A 19,727-nucleotide genomic window follows, 5' to 3' on the forward strand; every position below is an offset into this window, starting at 1 on the left:
AACTCTTATAAACTTCATTACATTTTTGGCAAGTAAAATTTTAGTTAATTTACGGAAGTTTACAACTATTAAAATAATCTTGAATTCTAAAATAAACAACATACAGAATAACTTGACCAGACCTATTTCCTTCCCTTTCTCTCTCTTTTTTTTTTTTTTTTTTTAGAAAACACCATTTTGCATTCATATTTGGATTACAGAAAGCAAAATAAAGTACCAACAGTAAGAATAATAAAGATTATTAGGAGCACTGGCTGGGTAGCTCAGTTGGTTAGTGTCGTCCCAATACACCGAGGTTGCGGGTTCAATCCCAGGTCAGGGCACGTATAAGAATCAACCAATGAATGCCTCAATGAGTGGAACAACAAATCAATGTTTCTCTCTCTTTCTATCCCCCTCCCTCCTCTCACTCCCTCTTAAGAAAAAAAAAAAAAAATCAATGGAAAAAATATCCTCGGGTGAGGATTAGCAAAAAAAGAATTTTTTTAACTTGAATCCAGGTATCACATTTAGAGCTTTTAAGTCAACAGATTTTAATTCATTGCTCCTTTGCTAAAGAAATCTAACCCTGATATAAAGTTGGAGAAATGGGTGTTCTGCTGTGAAAATAAGGCACCACGCAATCCAGACATTACCTCCTCTTTGGACTCGCTGTTTTCTCGCTCCCGAGGCTCCTGCTTGACATGTGTGACCATGGCAAAGGCTGCTCGATCATGGCTGTCGGCCAGGTTGATGACATTGGTGATGGACGGGAGCATAGCTCCTTGGCAGCTGGTACCAATGGGAGTGCTCTTCTCACACACGGCCAAGAGAAGCTAGAGGGTTTGAGGACAGAAGTAAACCTCGCATTGGGGGCGTGTGGGACCACAGTCCCTCTCTAATCATCCTGACGGCCCCCGACCCACGACTCTGCTCTGCACATCTCCCCAGCTTAGACAAAAAGTCTAACCTCGCTACACATTCCTCACTCAGGAACTTCTGACTCTGTGTCTAAGCAAGCTCAGCTCAGCATCTTTCTCCCTTGCCAGACGAGCCTCCTCGCCTAGACTGTTAAGACAGGTTCCTTTGCTTATCCACCTAATTTTTTCTTTGCTCTCATCACTCATGCCACATCACCAAGTCCTGCCAATGTTACCTCCTGAATATCTAGGCAGCTGTCACCTCCTGCCTGGACAACTCTCTAATTCACCTTGACATACTCTTCTCAAACGCATCTCCTTCCACACAGCTGACCCCCCAATGGCTTCCACAGTCCTCAGGGAACAGTGCAAGCTCCTTATAGCGAGGCTCACAAGAACTTTCATAAGGTAACACTCCCCACCTGCTTGTAACACTTCCATGCCTACTCCCCACAACCCCAATATGCTTCACCACCCGGCCTTTGCTCATGCCGGCCCCCAGGCAACCCACTCTTGCATTCTTTTGGCAAATATTTACTGAGCACCCAATAGGTGCTGTGTGAGGCCCTGGAGATTTATTTGTCAACTTCGCAGAGATGGCATCCCCTACCCTCGTTAAGCTGAAGCGTCAGAGGGAAGGACAAGACCAATATCAACACATAGAGAAACGCATACTCGTGACAGCAGCCAAGGAACAGTAGACTGATGGAGAAAAGGGTGCCCTCTTCATCTTGGTGTCAAAATGTGGCACATTTGAGAACACAGAAGGCTGAGTGAGGGAGAGAAGAACAGCATAGGACTGGAGAGAGTGGCAGGGGTCTGGTCACTCAGCAGCTAGCAAGACCATATCCTACAGGCTAGATTTTGTGCCAAATACAATGGCAAGGAGCAACACAATTGGCTTTGTTCTTTAAGAACAATTTTGTAACAATAAAAAAACAGCAGTGGGTAGGAAGGAAGGTTGGTGAACACTAAGAACACAGTTCCCATCATCCTTATAAGCGATGATGGTGGCTGCAAGAAGGAGGAAGAAGATTGAAGAGAAGTGAGTGATCCTAAATTGCCAACACCTGGTGATAGACTAGATACACAGGATGGAGGGAAGGAATGGAGGATTCCTGGCATGTGCCCTACAGCCTGCCTTGTCCTCTATCAATTCCTGTGTGCTTATCTCAGGAAATGTCCTCCATCTCTGTATCTGTAGTACCTGACCAGGACCTGGTACCTAATAACAGCCATCACTAGGTCTCTTGAAGAAATGATGAATATATCAGGGAACTTTGCCCATTCTGTTGCCATGAGCAAAACTCCAAATATATGCTGTATTCAGCATTGAGAAAACAATTCAGCACAAACTGAAATATGTCAGTTAACATGCTCTCACTGAAACCCAGTGCCAGTTTCCTTCTTTTCCCTCAAAGAGAATTCCACAACCTTCTGTCCCATTAAAAAAAGTAATCTGGTAACTTTCTAGTTTCATTCATGCTGGGTAAGAATCTAGAATTGACTGCATCATAGCAAATGCTACAGGAAACCTAGGTGATTAATAAGCCAAAGAATAAAGAACAGCCAATTACAATCACAAGGGGCCCGGCCGGGTAGCTCAGTTGGTTAGAGCATTGTTCTGATACACTATGGTGTGGGTTCAATCCCTGGATAGGGCACATACAAAAATCACTAATGAATGTCCAGCCTGCCGGTGTGGTTCAATCTATGAACCAGGAGGAGTTCATGGGTTTGATTCCCAGTCATGGCATGTGACTGGATTGCAGACTCAATCCACAGTGGAGGGCTTATAGGAGGCGGCCGATCAGTGATTCTCCTCATCATCAATGTTTCTCTCTCCCTCTCTGAAATCAATAAAAATATACTGGGGGGGAGGGGGTAATCATAAATGCATAAATAAGTGAACAGGTAGCTATCTCTCCCCCCACCCTTTCCTCTCTCTCTAAAAGCCATAAATAATTTCTAAAAAGAAAAACACAGAAAGTCTCCCTACAATCCTGTTAGAAATATACAAGCCCAGGCCAGTGTGGCTCCATTAGCTGGACATCATCCCATGCACAGAAAGATTGGTGGGTCGTTTTCCGGTCAGGGCACATACCCAAGTTACAGGCTCAATCCCCAGTCGAGGGCATGCAAGAGGCAGCCGATCAATGTTTCACTTTCACATCGATGTTTCTCTCTCCCTCTCCCTTCCTCTCTCTAAAAGTCAATAAAAAAAAATTTTTTTTAAAGAAATAACCAAAAACATCTGACTTACCATCCACTAAAATGGTCTGGCTGTTTTACACAGGCCTTTATCCCCAGCACTCTGACTCCCTACACAGGGAGTAGAGCCCAAGGCCTGGCCTGGAGGCCACACTTTCCTGCTTTAAGAATTAGGAGAGCTGACAGTTATAGCACATTCAATCTTCCAGGGCATATAGACAGAATTTACAACTTTCATATTTAAGGGAAAATGAATCTGTAGCTACAAACTAAGGAATATTATTCAACATTCCAATTAAAGCACTTAAAATCACCCCAAAAAAGCTCTGGATAAAAGCTTGGCTTTCAGTCTTTTTTTGTTCCTATTAGAGATTAAAAGTGGTTGAATGGGGGAGATCTGTATTCATCTTGGTGTATGTGAACACTTCTGGCTTCAATGCCCCAGCCACAGAGAGTGAGCTGAGCTTTTCCTACCTCGATGCACTGCTTAATCCAAAAGTGGTTCCCCATGGCTTCCCAATTCTGGGAGCAGGTCACATAAAGCAGACGCTCATAAACCCGACGTTTCATGGAGTTGTCAAAAACCTCGAAAAACTTCGCCCTGATGAGTGGCTGGGCACAACGCAGCCCAGAGAGAAAGGCAGGCTCGAGTTTCGCAGTCAGCTCACTGCCAGACAGTGTCTCGTCCCTGTAATCGAAAGAATAATACTAAGATGAAAGAGCTATACCCAAAGGTGAACCCCTCAAGCCATAAGCAAACAAGTGGGTACCAACTTCCTAAAATGCCTTTATGAAAAACAAGAGTATGCTACAAATCATCATAGACTGATGCAGCATTTGTGCAAAATGTTCAGTTTGATGCCAAAATATGTTACATGATTTAGAATTTAAATGAATATATCTTGGGTGTAACCAAAAAATTAAAATGTCAGGTAATGTTGCTTAGTCAAAGAACACACTATTAGATTGGTACACAATATATTTGATAATTGCTGTAATTACCTGTAGACATAGTTAACAAGGTCTAAGAACTGTGCATTTAATTCAAGATCTTCTGGAAAACGCTTTTCTATGTAGGTCATCATTTTCACAAGCAAAATGGACTTCTCCCGGAGAGTAGGTGTCTGTATGAATTTTTTAAAACAAAAGGTCAATTACTTCTATCTGAGGGAAAACATGTCCAAAAGTACTTCAGCCATCTGCTCTACTACTTTTTAAGCTCCTACAATTTTGTCAAGTAATTTAAGACAGTCATTTCTAAACAAACAAAAAGTTATGCTTGAAATCAAGATGAGTGCCAATGTAATTTTCCTAGGAACTACAGGTCACTTTGGAGAGAGAGCATTTAAATTATAAAACTAATCAGAAGTTTGCAAGCATCCTAATATATAAAAATCCAGGGTCCCTAACATCCAAAACGACCTCAGGCTCGACCGGCCGCAAGTTAGTCCTGAGGTGCCGTGGTGACCCAGCACTGACAGCCACCGCTGGGGGCACAGCGAACCAGCACTGACTGCTGAGAGGACTGCAGATTAGGCCCAGAGAGAGACCTAGAGAGAGAAGCAGAATCTGATCCGTAGCCTCCGTGGCAGCTGTTGATCAGCCATTGCCTCTCTCTTTCTCTCCAGGCCTGGCCAACAGCCGTGCCTCTCTGGGCTTCCAAGGGGGCTGCTGATCAGCCTCGCCTCTCTGATCAAGCCTGGAGATAGGCCTGGAGTCCTGACTGGCATAGAAACTGACCAATCAGAACCAAATCTGGGTGAATTGGGAGGAGCCAATGGCTGCCTAGGAGGCGGAGCTTTTGACGCTGACTGTCATAGTAACTGACCAATCAGAACCTAATCTGGGTGAACTGCAAAGGCAGAACCTAAGGTGGGGGCTGAGGAGGGGTTTTAAGGGCAACAGCTGTTTGGTATAAGGTGTAAGAAAGCAGTTCAATTTTTTAATGACCGGTTTGGCAGTACAGTGCATATGGCTGGCTATTAGTCCAGATATAGGGATTATGTATTTTTGTCTGCCAAGAGCATCTCCTCCTGCTGAAAAAAATCCCCACCCCATTTAAGCAATCCTATCCTATATAATCTATCTATACTAATAAAAGGGTAATATGCTAATTAGACTGGGTTGACCAGCCATCTTCCAGACGTCTGATTTCCTTCCAGACAAAGCCATGGTGGTGGGGGCCAAGGCAGATGCAGTTAGGGGCGATCAGGCTGGCAGAGGAGGGCAGTTGGGGACGAGATCAGGCCGGCAGGGAAGGGCAGTTGGTGGCAAGATCAGGCTGGCAAGGGAGGGTAGTTGGGGGTGAGATCAGGCCAGCAGGGGAGAGCAGTTGGGAGCGAGATCAGGCCGGCAGGGGAGGGCAGTTAGGGGCGGTCAGGCAGGCAGGCAGAGGCAGTTAGGGGTGATCGGGCAGGCAGGCAGAGAGGTTAGGGGTGATCAGGCAGGCAGGCAGAGGCAGTTAGGGGTGATCAGGTAGGCAGGCAGGTGAGCGGTTAGGAGCCAGTGGTCCCAGATGGCGAGGGGGATGTCCAACTGACGGTTTAGACCCAATCCCACAGGCCACTATATGGGACTAGTGGCCCGGTACATGAAATTCGTGCATGGGGGGGGGGGTGCGGGTCCCCTCAGCCTGAACCCTCTCCAATCGGGGACCCCTTGGGGGATGTCGGAGAGCCGGTTTTGGCCCAATCCCACAGGCCAGGCTGAGGGACCCCACCAGTACACGAATTCGTGCACCGGGCCTCTAGTCTTATATTAACTAAAAATCCCTCATTATTTTTTTCTTGGCTTACCTACATCATCATACAAAGACTAAGTAAGGTTCATTTAACATTTTAACAAGTAAAACCACATTAAGATAAGTGACCAATTATCTCAAGTTTCTATTTAAAATCTGTTCAGCACAGTGAGAAAAACCATCTTTGAAAAAAGATACTGTGAATGCAAATACAGGAGAAAAAAAGTTTTGCCTGAATGAAAACTTCCAGAAGGAAGAAGAGCTGAGAAAGTGAGGCCTGAATTTTCTTTTACATACAAAGGTCACCTAGCCAACTTGCAGCCCCTCTTCCTAGCTCACCTGATTGGCTGCCATTGGGGAATTATTTTTAACCCACTCTTCCACAATTTTAACCACAGCCCGGAGGATTTTGGCATCAAGTGATTTTTCAATGAGGGAGGTCAGGATGGCCTGAATAAAGTTCTTCCTCATCTCCAAGCTCATCACAGCCAGGCGTGTTTTCACCAACTCCAGACTCAGCATCACCAGTTCACTAGTTCCTGGTCATGTGGAGAAAGAACACAGCTCAACAATTTCTACAAGCATGCATCAACAGGCAACCACTCTGCACTACATGGCACATTAATTCTGCCCATTTTTCCCAAAAATATTTTCTCCAGTTTCATCACTTCCTTGCTATTATACCACCTTGCAAGAGTAGCCCTGTTAGAAGCTCCCCATGAGGAAGAAATGGTGGAGCGGTTGGAACCAGTGCAGGCAACCGTGGGGTACAGCCAAGTCCCAAAGTCACATCCATAGCACTTGTGTTCCAAGCTGCATTGAGCAGCTGTGCCGACCAGCCCCCCCACCAAACATATCACCCAGATTTCTGGAGACCACTCCTCAAGTCTAGAACCTACAATCTAATTCGTCATCAGATGTAACAACTCTAAGCAGTCTCTGCTTTACAGCAAAATTGTTAGATAACTCTCATTTAGTGGTGCATGTTCCACATAAATGACCAATCATTTAAAAATTTCTTCAGCCCTTGCCAGTTTGGCTCAGTGGACAGAACATCGGCCCGTGGACTGAAGAGTCCCAGGTTCAATTCCAGTCAAGGGCACATATCTCAGTTGCAGGCTCAATCCCTAGTCCTGGTTAGGGCTTGTGTGGGAGGCAACCAATCGAGGTGTCTCTCTCACATAGATATTTCTCTCTCTCCCGCCCTTCCACTCTCTCTAAAAGTCAACAGAAAAATATCCTGTGGTGCAGTTTAAAAAAAAAAAAGATAAAAATTTCTTTACTCTCACACTCACAAATTTTAAAAGTAATTCATTTTAAAAAGAAGTCTCATTTTGGTTTTAAATGAACCACTTACAAACTGTTTGTTAAGAGCAACTAGTAATGAATTGCCCGTGAACAGCAGGCATTAGTATTAGCTTTAAAATTCAGTCACAGTCCTGTCGGTGTGACTCAGTGGTTGAGTACTGACCCATGAACCAAGAGTCCACCAACTTGATTCCGGGTCAGGGCACATGCCCAGGTTGCAGGCTCGATCCCCAGTGGGGGAGCATGCAGGAAGCAGTCGATCGATGTTTCTTTCTCATTGATGTCTCTATCTCTCTATCCCTCTCCCTTCCTTTCTCTCTAAAAATCAATGAATACATTGAAAAAACAAAAAAAAAAAGAAACATAAAATTCATTGACAAAGCCAGCACCGTTTAGTCTGAGGAAAAGCTGGGGACCAAGTCAAGTGTGTCACCTGAGGTTGCCTCTGTGCTGCCGGAGGCTGCCTGCGGATTGAGGTGCTCCCGGACCATCTTCTGCAGGGAGCGCATGAAGACCGAGATAAGCCTGTCTATGTAGCTCGGGTTGTTGCTGCAGGCAGACTTGAGGATCATAAGGGTCCCTAAAAGGTAGAAATTCAGTGGTGTTTGTTTTTTTTTAGAAAAGTTTTTAAAAGTAATTATCAAAAATATGCTAATTAAAGCCTATTAAAATGTGCTAAACAATAATGCTGTTTCAACAAAAGTATGAATTAATCCCAAATGTCAACATTATAAACACAGACTACATTTTGAAGTATTACATGTTCACTCTTAATTCTTAATTAATGAGCAACATCTCCAGGCATAAAAAACTGATTTTTGTGCTTCAATAGAAACAGTCTTCCTTCAGTTCTGCATTTAACTTTAGGCTTTGTATGGCAAAACACCCTAAGTAAAAATTTTTGTCCCCTAATATGTTTGGGGTAGGGGGAGGGATACTTCCTTTTTATCTAGACTATTTGGGCATGATATATGTTTTAGAATTCAATTTGAATTCTAAAAAACTGTTTAACATCAGAACATGAACACTGAGTATGTGAAAAAAAAATTATTATCTCCCATACTGGCATTTTTATAAACATCTTAACACTGACCTACACATTAATTTAATGTTGTATTCATGCCTCACAATATAGAAAAGTAAAAGGGTATGTATTTGCAATTTAAGGTACAATCATCCCAGATTTGGGTGATTTTAGGCTTGCTTTGTTAAAAGGCTGGCTGGCTCTCAATACAGCAGTAAACGTATAACCAATCTGATTCTTTGAAAGGTAACCCATGACACTGGAAGGTGACAATGATGAATAGGGGGAATGTGTTCTGGGTATTCCTGGTTGCCAGGCTCGCCTCTCCTGAGTTCACCAGTAATGGAGCCCTGGATCTAGCAGTGTGGCCGACTCGAACAGACCCATTCGCCCCAAAGGCTGTCCCTGGCCTGCTGTCACCCTCACACAAAGCAGGGAGGCAGAGTCAACAGTGGTCAGCTCTTCTAAAAGAGAGTCCTTTGGAGAATTAACAAGATGTTCATGCTATACTGCGATGGAAGTCAGGTTGCAAAGCAGGATCTACTGTATGATACCACTTTTTTAAAAGTCACAAAAGCATCCCTCGCTATCCAAATCTATCTGGTTCCAAAACAAAAATAGCAAACGTGAATAGCAAGGGATACACCATTTTAACTAAATTTATCAGACTCCCGAATTTCATGTAGCAAGCAGGAAGAGTGTGGAGAGCAAGAAACTCATTTAAAAAATAATGTAAACAGTTTACAAATGCAGACACAAGTGTCTGCATAACAAGGGCTTTCTGTATATGTATTCCTACGCGTATGTCTAGAAAAAGACATGCACTCCAAAATGCTGAATGAGTCGAGAGGCTTGGGTTACTTTTATTTAGCTTTCCTTCATTTGTATTTTCAAAGTTTTATACAATGAATATATAATAAGGAAGAAAAAAAATTTTTAGCCCAAGGTTTAATCCTAGTCACAGGTGTGAGTTTAGCAAAAAACAGAGTATTCATACATTTGACTTCCGGGTGTCTGGAAGCCAACGTTACCCAGCTGCCCTGATCCAAGAAACAAACTTTCTTTTCACCTGGGGCAGCCAGAGCCTCACCAAGAAGTTGGGAAGGCGTTCTTGGCTTGTGAGTGGCTCACAGGTGACCACATCGTGAAAGGCAGTGACTCTACATCTTGGTATACTGTTTTAGCAGCATCTCTATGTTGGTGTAAAACGGGGTCAGGAGTATCCATGCAACCTAGGGCAATTCCCCTCGCAACAAATCCGCATCTCAGGATGAGGCGGAAGAAACACGGAAGCACTGGTGTTGGTTGGGGGAAGGGGGGTTTCACTTCAAAGACCAATGGGGACCATGGCCTGGTATGCACCAGGCCACGCACCAACACCACCCTCAAGGCCCCCCAGACGGCCTGAGCCTTTCCCTTCTAAGGAAAGCTTGTCCAGGGAGCACAAACAGAACAATGCCAAACTGAACCAGTGCTGGGAAAACCAAGCCTGGCACATACTCACCAAAGAGCTGGGAGGGATTCGCGTTGGTGGCTTTCTCATAGTTGGTGAGTCCTTCATAGATGACCTTCCCTACGGCCGCATAGAGGCATTCCAGCTCTTCGTACTTGGAGGCCACACTGGACGTGCCTGAAACAGAAGCAAGAACCTGGGCTCTGTGGTTTGGGTTCTTAGGCTTGTCCAGGCCTTGGGACGTTAACATCCCTCACACTAAGGCTGACTTTAGTTATTTTGGCACCTGTGGCAACTTCTCTCCCATTGGTGCTCACCTCTGGGCAGGGTTCCTACTTTACAAAGCTGACAACCTTTACCTCACCTGAACTCACTCTAAGTACACTAAACAATATTTATTTTGTCAATTGTTCACCATTTGACAAAATATTTTCACCTAACTTCCCTTTTATACCTTACAGAATCAGCAATACTCAGCTGATGAAGAACTGCATTTCCAAAGCAGACAAAAATAGAATGCAGTGACTATTGCTGTTAAGTTCTCATGTCAATTTTTTTAAAAAGGTTGAAAATATAAAGAAAAGTGACATAATAAAAGGCTCCATATAGTAACTGGAGGATGAGCCCTCTCCAATAACAAGTTTTGTGAACACCCATCCACTCAGAAAGACACCCATGGGAAAGGTGACATACTTGGCTCTGTTGGGAAAATGCTCATTAGGCGTGAGAGAAGGCTATGGACTGCTCGTAAGACTTTGGTGTTTCCACACGTCATACAGGCAGCGATTCCGCGCTGCAGAGGTTTGAAGCTACTGAGGATGGCTGGAGACTGGAGAACAGTGAGCAAGAAACTCAGCACTTCCAAACCCGTGCAAATATTTCCATAGTTAACTTGATTAGGCTGCTCCTGAAAAGGAGAACACAGGTCGCACATGGATGAAATACTCTAGTACAGTAAATTATAGTCAACCAAAATTTAAAACTATGTGCTACCAAGTACTTAGAAGTAAAAAATCACTAAAGAATGAACACATATGTATAAAAACATGTGACCACCATATTTTATTAATACAGTAGGATTTTGTTTCTTTTAATCAATTTGCTTTAAATATTTAGTCAAGCCTGTTTCAAAAGCTCATGAAAAATATTCAATATTAAATGTTAAAATTTTGAAAACTACTAAAATCTGGTCTAAAAAGACAGTTACTGCAATGCATTTTGCTTGTCTCCTTCCATCTTTTTAGTTAAAATGCAAATATTCTTCCAAAAGGAAGTATCTTTGAAACTCTACCATGAAATCAATCTAATAGATGATGCCAGAATTAAAAACAAAAATAAAAATGAAACAGAAAGCAGAGTCCATGGTTTGCTTCCTGAAACTTGTTTCTGTGGTTTATACGTGTATGTGTGTGCACGGGGTTGTGAGTAAAAGCTCACTGACTGTGCGACAGGTGGAAGTCACTGTGAGCACAGTGCCTTGTGCTATGAAACCGTTAGCCTGTTTACTGGCAGCGGCTGTCCACTTATGGCTGAGTGTGGTTCAACTGTGACTGTATGTGATAGGAAAGAAATGTGATCTTCCAACAGGAAAAAAAGGAAAGAAGCCTGCAGACAATTCATAAGTTATGCATCAGGCTGGAATCATAGCATGAGCTGGAGACTTAGGGCCTATGATCCTACTGTTTTCATAGCACAGGTTACCTCTGTAACCTTTCAAAAAACCTAAGCAACAATGTTAATCTTTACAATGCAAAACAGAAAATTATAGGATCGAAGTTTTTATAAAAACAAACCCTGAAAGAAAGGAAAAATAAGAAAAAAAAATTAATTAATTATAAAAAAACAAACCCTAGCCAATTTGGCTCAGTGGATAGATAGAGCATCAGGCTGTGGACTGAAAGGTCCCAGGTTCAATTCTGGTCAAAGGCACATGCATGGGTTGCGGGCTCGATCCCCAGTAGGGGGCATGCAGGAGGCAGCCAATCAATGATTCTCTCTCATCATTGATGTTTCTATCTCTCTCTCCCTCTCCCTTTCTCTCTGAAATCAATAAAAATATATTAAAAACAAAAAAAACCCACAAAACAAAACAGCACCCACCAAATAATCAGTATTACAAGTCATTTTACAATAGTTTATATATATATATACATATATATATATACATATATATATACACACACACACACACACTGAGTGGCCACATTATGATGATCTCTGAACGCATAATAATCTGGTGTGTGTGTGTGTGTGTGTGTGTGTGTGTGTGTGTGTGTATTAGAGGCCCAGTGCATGAATTCGTGCATGGGTGGGGTACGGCCAGCCTGGCCAGGGGGAGGGGACATGGGCAGTTGGCCGGCCTGCCTGCTGGTCGAACTCCTGGTGGAGGGGACAATTTGCATATTAGTCTTTTATTATATAGGATATACACTGAGTAGCCAGATTATTATGCGTTCAGAGATCATAATAATCTGGCCACTCAGTATATATATAAAAAATATACTAGAGGCCTGGTGCACGAAATTCGTCACTCAGCCCAGCCTGCACCCTCTCCAATCTGGGACCCCTGAGACATCCCTCTCACAATCCGGGACTGCTGGCTCCTAACCGCTCACCTGCCTGCCTGCCTGATTGCCCCTAACCACTTCTGCCTGCCAGCCTGATCACCCCCTAACCACTCCCCTGCCGGCCCGATCGACACCTAACTGCTCCCCTGGCGGCCCGATCGCCCACAACTGCCCTCCCCTGCCGGCCCGATTGCCCACAACTGCCCTCCCCTGCCACGACCCACCTCCTCCACCAGGACCTGCCTCCTCTGAGCTGTGCCACGGAACTCCGAGGCCTCACCACGCAGAGCAGCCACTGGGCCCCACCTCCGCTGTGCACGTGGCCATCTTGTGACAGTGTAGTGCGAGGGTGTCACACGAAGGGCGTGACACCACCTAGCCTTTTATTATATAGGATATATTTATATATATATATTTGTATTGATTTCAGAGAGGAAGGGAGAGGGCAAGAGATAGAAACATCAATGTTGAGAGAGAATCATTGATCAGCTGCCTACTGCACGCCCCCTACTGGGGATTGAGCCCATAACCCAGGCATGTGCCTTTGACCAGAATCAAACCCGGGACCTTTCAGTCCGCAGGTCGACACTCTATTCACTGAGCCAAACTAGCTAGGGCACGAGTCATTTCTTTGTTACGTGACTATACAGTGCTCAATAACAAATTCTATGTCCACCTACTTTAAAAATTCAAGTTTACTTTAAAGGCTGTTTCATAAATCAATTAAAAATGTTTATTTCAAGCCAGCCAGTATGGCAGTATGAAAATTAATAAAATAAAACCTCATTTAAAAGGCCAGAAGGGGGAGCCCTCAGGCACTACTCTACCACTCTTCAAATATAGACGCCCCCAATAGGAATTGTCAAATACAGCTCTCAACAGGAAAAAAACAAAACACACTACCTTATTACTCTAGCAGGAAAAGTTCCTTCCTTGCCCGGCAACTTAGCCAACAAGAATCAATCACCACCCTAAACTCTCGATCTCCTCCATCCCAACAGACTTTTGTTCAAAATAATCCCTCTCATTTTCCTTCTTTTTCTCTAGAAAGTAAAGTTCCTCTCCTTTGCTTGCCAGACTTGCCCTATGGTTTTTGCTATAGCTTGCAATTCCTCTGCTATTCTCTGGTAAAACAACTATTTTATTTTTAAGGTCAACAGCAGCCAGCAGACAAAGTGGAAGGGGCCACAACTGGACAAAGGAATGGAAGATTCAGATTTTGGTGGCCCAGCCCCAAGCCCAGGCAATAGCAACAGACCCCTGCACTTACCACACTCATCAGCAGCTTGTCGAACCACTGCAGTTTGAGCTCAGACTTGGACCACATGTCCGGTCGCAAGGCAGTTTTCAGGAGGGTCACACACCGGCGAGAAAGCACCTCTCCAGGAGACCCAGCAGTGTTGGTGTTGTCATTAACCTGGAAATTCATTCATTCAAGCCCACATTTCACTACATACATGTTTAGTCATTCTTGTGACACTGCTTCTTCCCCATGCCCCATGCCCTTGCATCCCAGCTGTCTACCTCACAGCCTCCTCTTCTCCTACCTGACTCAACTCAGCCCTCTTGGCTGCAGGGACCCTGCCCCACAGGACCTTCCCTCTCCATTACAGTGGGTCAGTGGTGATTTGCAACCATTTGTGTGATAGATTGATTAGTGTCAAGAGGCTCCCTGAGGGCAAGGATCCATGTTCCTCCCTTCTGGATCTCCTAAGCTATGCCTAGCACACTGCAACAGGCAAGAATGCAGTGATTGAATAGTTCAGTACATCGATTTTCAACTGGTGTGTCACAAGAATTTTTTAAAATATGTTTTTATTCATTTCAGAGAGAGGAAGAGAGGAGAGGGAGATAGAAACATCAATGAGAGAGAATCATCTATCGGCTACCTCCTGTACCTCCCCTGCTGGGAATCAAGCCCGGAAACCAGACATGTGCCTTGACGGGGAATCGAACCATGACCTCCTGATTCATGGGTGGACACTCAACCACTGAACCACACCAGCCAGGCAAGAATCTTTAAAACAAGCAATATCTGACTACTTAGTAAGGAGCACTGAGTTGTTTTCCATTAGACTGTCAAATAAAAATATGACAACAGCCAACACAACAACAGCCATCCGGTGTGACTAAATAAAAATTATACCTAATTTGTCAGATTGGCAAAATAAAATATTTGTTGGTGTGCCACAGAATTTCAATGATTAGTTTATGTGTGCCATGATATGAAAAAGGTTGAAAATCGCTGGTTTAGTAGGTTCCTTTCAGTACTTGGGAAGCCTCAATAGTCAAGAGTATTGCAAGACCCACTATTTTGTTTAATAGTTATAAAAATGCAAGATTACCAAATTTTAAAAAACATAGAAAAATTTCATTTGCAATTTTTGTTTGAAATATAAAAACGAAAAGTTTCAGAAGTAGATCCCCTAAAACTCCATGAAAACTGATATTGCTATGAGTGGTAAATAAATGCTTTCATTTATTTTTTGTATATTTTATCTATTAATTTAAGAGGGGGGAGGGAAAAGAGAGAGAAGAGACAGGAAAGAAAGAGAGAGAGAGAGAGAGAGAACATCAGTTTGTTGCTCCACCTATTTATGCATTCATTGGTTGCTTCTTGTATGTGTCCTGACTGGAGTTTGAACCCTCAACCATGGAGTATCAGGAGGTCGCTCTAATCACCTGAGCTACCCATCCAGGGTGTAAAACCATTTAAATTATTAATGTTGTGTTGGACTATCCCAACACCTTTATGAGCTATGTAACTTGAAAGTTAAAATAATTTGCCCAAGATCATTGAATACCATAATTACATTAATTATTAGACATAGCATTATATTATCACTGCTAAAAGAAAAAATATTTCTTAAATATCATATGAATTATAAGACAAGGCAGACTTCAGAACTATCAGCATGTCATGAAATCTGGTATGAAAGTGACAGACTACCTTGGTTTGTCTATTTCTTTTTTCTTTCTTTTTACTAAACTGTCACAGAAAACATTCTATAGTTGACCAAGTAGACTCTGTTCTGAAAAATCCTTAATATAAGACATTCAGAACCCGCACCTGACAAGCCACTCGGATGAGGAAGTTCACCACGGTGTCCGTGTGCTGTTTATCAATTGGCTTGGCAAGAAGGGAGTCCGCTCCAGGCAGCGACTGGCTCCTCCCAAACACCTACGACGACAGGAAGAGCCTCTCAACAATGCATTCCAGGATACAGCACCGGCCTGTGCAGCCCAGTAACAGGGAACAGATGCCATTCTGGGTAGAGGGATACCAGAGGCAGGTGTGGCATCCACAGGACAACTAATAAACAAAGTAGCCACAAAGAAAGTAATGGTCATTTGCAAGACTGGAAGGGAGTGTGGTCCAGGAAGTAAAAGGATGCTATCAAGGTACCTCTCCGATTGAGAAAAAGCCAGCCATGAGAAGAGAGGACTGAGCCAGCGAGAGATAATGGAGTCGGTGCACAAGTCCCAGCGAGCACAGAACTGGCGTTTCTGAGGTGGAGGAAAGGCCTGTGTAGCTGCAGCAGCATGAGTAAGTGCAGGGCATGAAGGCCATCAGAAGGGTCAGGTCATGCCGGCACTGAAAGCCAGTGTCAAGGGAAAGGATTGGTGAGGGAAAAGATAGTCTGCATTTTTTAAGTGTTTATTTGAAATTACCATAACAGTCCCAAGAAGTTACAAAGACAGTAGAGAGGTGCCATGTACCCTTCATCCAGCTTTCCCTAGCTTGAATTTTGAAAAGAGTGTGTTTTGGTTCTCTGCTCTGTTAAAAGTGTGATGAAAGTGCAAGGTCTGAGAGGAACTGGGAGGCAGTTTCAGTAATCCCAGTGAGAAGGGACCAGGCATCTGCTTGCACCACCATCGTGGGTACAGAACTGAGAAGAGGGTGGGGTATTCATGGCTGGGCTGCCAGGACTTGCTCTTGACCAGATGTGTGAAGAGAAGGAAATGGACAGATTGCAGGTAGTTCCAGGTTTCTAATTTGAATACAGGGTGAATGCAGGGCCACATACTCCGGAGAAACAGAGGGAGAGGGAGGGAGAGTTCACACCCACAGGGCTCTAGGTACCCAGCTGCCCTCCAAACAAAATAGGACATGCTATCTTTTCTGAAACTGAATGCACCATGGGCGCATGTCCTCAATCAATTTTCTTGCCCCAAAGAGTTTCCCTTGATGCCTTTCTGCAAGTAATTAACTATGATCATCAGCACTCTAATGATATTAAGTGGCACAAAGAAAATTGCATCTGGTAATTGGGAAACACCTTGAGTCGGTAGCATGTTATTGGGTTTCTCTCTGTTGGGTGCAGCCTTTCTCGCTGGCACTGTGCTGGGCACTTAGCCCATACTCACAGTCTGTTGAGTAAGTGACCACACTCCCACAAGGAAGCACAGAACCTATAAAAGCACACGCAAGGTGTGCAATGATCTTACTGCGCTGATTGCTCCTGTGGCCGTCCTAAAGCGTTTCACTTCCTGGGCGGAATCCACTGATAGGCCTCTTTTAATGGAAGATGACACAGAGTTGACTCCTTCTCCACTGGAATTTGGATCCATATCTGAATCCGGCTTAAAAAGCACACACATTTGACTTTAGATTCTGCAGAGAAGCATAAGGAATACAATCAAGGATGACACAAGAGGGCTAACATCTCTACCTGCTGGTCCTTGATCCTCTGGAGCTCCCACTTGATGACAACTTCCGACAGGTCCACAGCCAGCCTTCTCTGCTCAATGGTGACGCTGGGTGTGAAGCCCAACCTCTGCATGGCACTGACCATGTGCTGTACCAAGTGGTGCCGCACGGGGTAGTACACCTGTGAGCAAGCACAGGGCTTGTGTCACACCGGGGACACTGTGCTGCGACCCCACATACACAAACACATATGCACATGCACATATATACACATACAACCTGCCTGGGTCCCAAAATACTCACAGAAGCCAACCATAACTTTAGTGAGAAAATTCTCATTACCTTATGTGTGTGTTTATCACTTCCCCTGTCTCTGGTTGAGTCCCAATACAATAATGTAATTCAGTTATTTAGTACCATCTTTAAAAAATGCTGAAACACTCACCCAGCTGGTGTGGCTCAATGGTTAAGTGTTGACCTATGAAGCAGGAAGTCACAATTCGATTCCCGGTCAGGGAACATGCCCAGGTTGCAGGCTTGATCCCCAGTAGAGGACATGCAGGAGGCAGCCAATTGATGTTTCTCTCTCATCATTGATGTTTCTATCGCTCTCTCCCTCTCCCTACCTCTGTGAAATCAATAAAAATATGTATTTTTTTTTAATGTTGAAATACTGAATTCGCTTTAGGTTGACAAGCTAGTCACCTGTATCAGACTTAACACTTGCTATCATAATAGTTCAGCCATGCCAAGAAGCAAATTCCCAATTTAAGAGCTATAACAGCTTTCAGCTCAATACTACTAAATCCTTTCTCCTCTACCCAAATCTACAAAAATTATGTAAATCCAAGAAAGTGGGCAATTTAGCTACAGAAAGGAGATGCCAGCAACAAGAATAATTTTTTTAGCCAAGTTACCAAAATCTAGAGTTAATGATGACTCCTCCCAAAGTAACAATTCATGTGTATCCACTGTTAAATGAGAGTAATTACAAGAAAAATGCAGTCTAGACAGAAATACTCCTAATACATTCTCTAAACTATAGCAATTTCCATGTTGATAAAGCCATACACATACACACATATACACACTAATCAATGGATCTGAAATACCTTTACTGAAAGACTAACCCCCTATTACTACAGAAACTGAAAAATTAGCAAAATGTTAAAGCAAACACCTGAATGTGCATCTGACATCAATCTGCAGTCCTTTCTGTGTACCTTAAAATGCTGCACTATCAAATGCAAAATATGAACCAGCTGAGGAACTGTGTGCCCCTCCTCCACAATGATCTTCCTTGTCCAGTGGGTCAGCATCTGGTGCCCATCCTCCATTCTGGCTGGCACTGCCGGAGTCAAAATGGCCATCGCTTGTCTGACAATTGCTCGAGCTTCCATTGCATGGGCCTTGAGAAGACTGTGAAAAACCTAAAACGGGAGAGAAATTCTTACCTAAGATAAAAATAAAGGCTTTAAAAACAAGATAAAAACAATCTCTTAGAACCAAGGCATATTTTTTAAAAATTCCTCTGAGCTCTCTTATTGGGAAACAACATAGTTGCATTCTCCTTCATTCAGTTTTGATCAATGAATACATTCATTGTAATATTGATTGAGCACCTACTAGGTGCCCATGCCTGGCTAAGGTGGAATATTCCAGGACGAATGAGACCTAGCTCCCTGCAGACATCAATGTCTACCATAACTTGTGGGAAGTTAGTCAATTCACTTTGGCCACAGAATTAAAAAATGGAGTGCAAGGGGCCACGATCAGAGGTAATCTTACAACAGTTCAAGTGAGCAGTGAAGTGCTTATATCAGGGGGACACAAAGACCACCCAATGGTACTGAGTGAGGGTGAAGGGACAGGAAATGAACAGGACTTGCCCATGCCTCCATGCTGGGCAGAACGAGAGGGTGTCACCGATGGCCCTCAGATCTCTGGCTGGGAAACTGGGGGAGAGCAGTGCCGATCACAGACTGTATTTATATCTCAAGTGCGTGTGGAAGGAGATGTCTAAGAGGCCACTGGCATTATTGGGGCCTTTGGTTTAATACCACAGACATTCACAAGAGGTAATAGTCAGAGGGAAACAAAGAATAACCTCACAGAATAGGACAAGAGCGACTGCTTACCAAATGCTTAAAGGCAAAGACAGGCTGAGCACTCAAGTCTGTTATTACATTGAATTCTTACACGGAGACAGTAACCAACTCACTCAGAGTCATGGAACTCCTTAGTGGAAGAAACAACTCAAACCCAGGGCTATCTGACATCAAAGCCTAAATCACTGAGGGGCTCAGGGAAGACAGTTCAAGATCATCAGCACAGTGGAGGGCTTACATGATGAGGGTTCAAAAGTACCCACTGTCTATAGCAAAGGAATGGGTTAGGGCCCTTGACAAAACATTTTCTTTTCCTTTTTTTGCATTGATTTCAGAGGGAAAGGGAGAGGGAGAGAGGGACGGAAACATCAATGATGAGAATCACTGATTGGGTGCCTTTTACACGCCCAACACTGGGAATCGAGCCTGCAACCTGGGCATATGCCCTTGACTGGAATCAAACCTAGGACCCTTTGGTCCAAAGGCTGACGCTCTACCCACTGAGCCAAACTGGCTAGGGCAACCAAAACATTTTCAATGGAACGAAGAATTGAAAGCCAGAATGCAATGGGTAAGGAGCATGAGTTGGACAAAGGAGACATTTTGTTGTTTTAAAAGCAAGGCTGCAGAGGAACTCGAGCAGAGCAATAACTGGGGAGGAAGGAGAGAATAAATAGTCATGGGAGATTTCACAGTTTGTAAGAGATGGCAGAGACGAGCATTACTGAATGGCATTGGGAGAGAAGTCAACAGAAAAGGAGAGGTC

At 43.8% G+C, this 19,727-nt stretch overlaps 1 protein-coding gene across 9 annotated transcripts in view; it reads right to left on the reverse strand.

The window, feature by feature from the left end:
• Positions 1-19,727, reverse strand: part of TRRAP (transformation/transcription domain associated protein) — a 137,134-nt gene that overhangs the window by 46,300 nt on the left and 71,107 nt on the right. For all 9 annotated transcript variants that reach the window (XM_080675804.1, XM_080675803.1, XM_080675802.1 and 6 more), the window contains 12 exons: positions 18,077-18,283; positions 16,876-17,034; positions 16,652-16,786; positions 15,273-15,383; positions 13,473-13,619; positions 10,329-10,542; positions 9,687-9,812; positions 7,592-7,738; positions 6,190-6,389; positions 4,113-4,234; positions 3,585-3,798; positions 636-815 (listed from right to left, as the gene is read on the reverse strand). In XM_080675804.1, the coding sequence (XP_080531930.1) occupies positions 636-815; positions 3,585-3,798; positions 4,113-4,234; positions 6,190-6,389; positions 7,592-7,738; positions 9,687-9,812; positions 10,329-10,542; positions 13,473-13,619; positions 15,273-15,383; positions 16,652-16,786; positions 16,876-17,034; positions 18,077-18,283 (1,962 nt within the window). The remainder of the gene's footprint in view (positions 1-635; positions 816-3,584; positions 3,799-4,112; positions 4,235-6,189; positions 6,390-7,591; positions 7,739-9,686; positions 9,813-10,328; positions 10,543-13,472; positions 13,620-15,272; positions 15,384-16,651; positions 16,787-16,875; positions 17,035-18,076; positions 18,284-19,727) is intronic.

Source organism: Plecotus auritus (assembly GCF_963455305.1).
Source record: "Plecotus auritus genome assembly, chromosome: 6".
Classification (NCBI taxonomy): Eukaryota; Metazoa; Chordata; class Mammalia; order Chiroptera; family Vespertilionidae; genus Plecotus; species Plecotus auritus.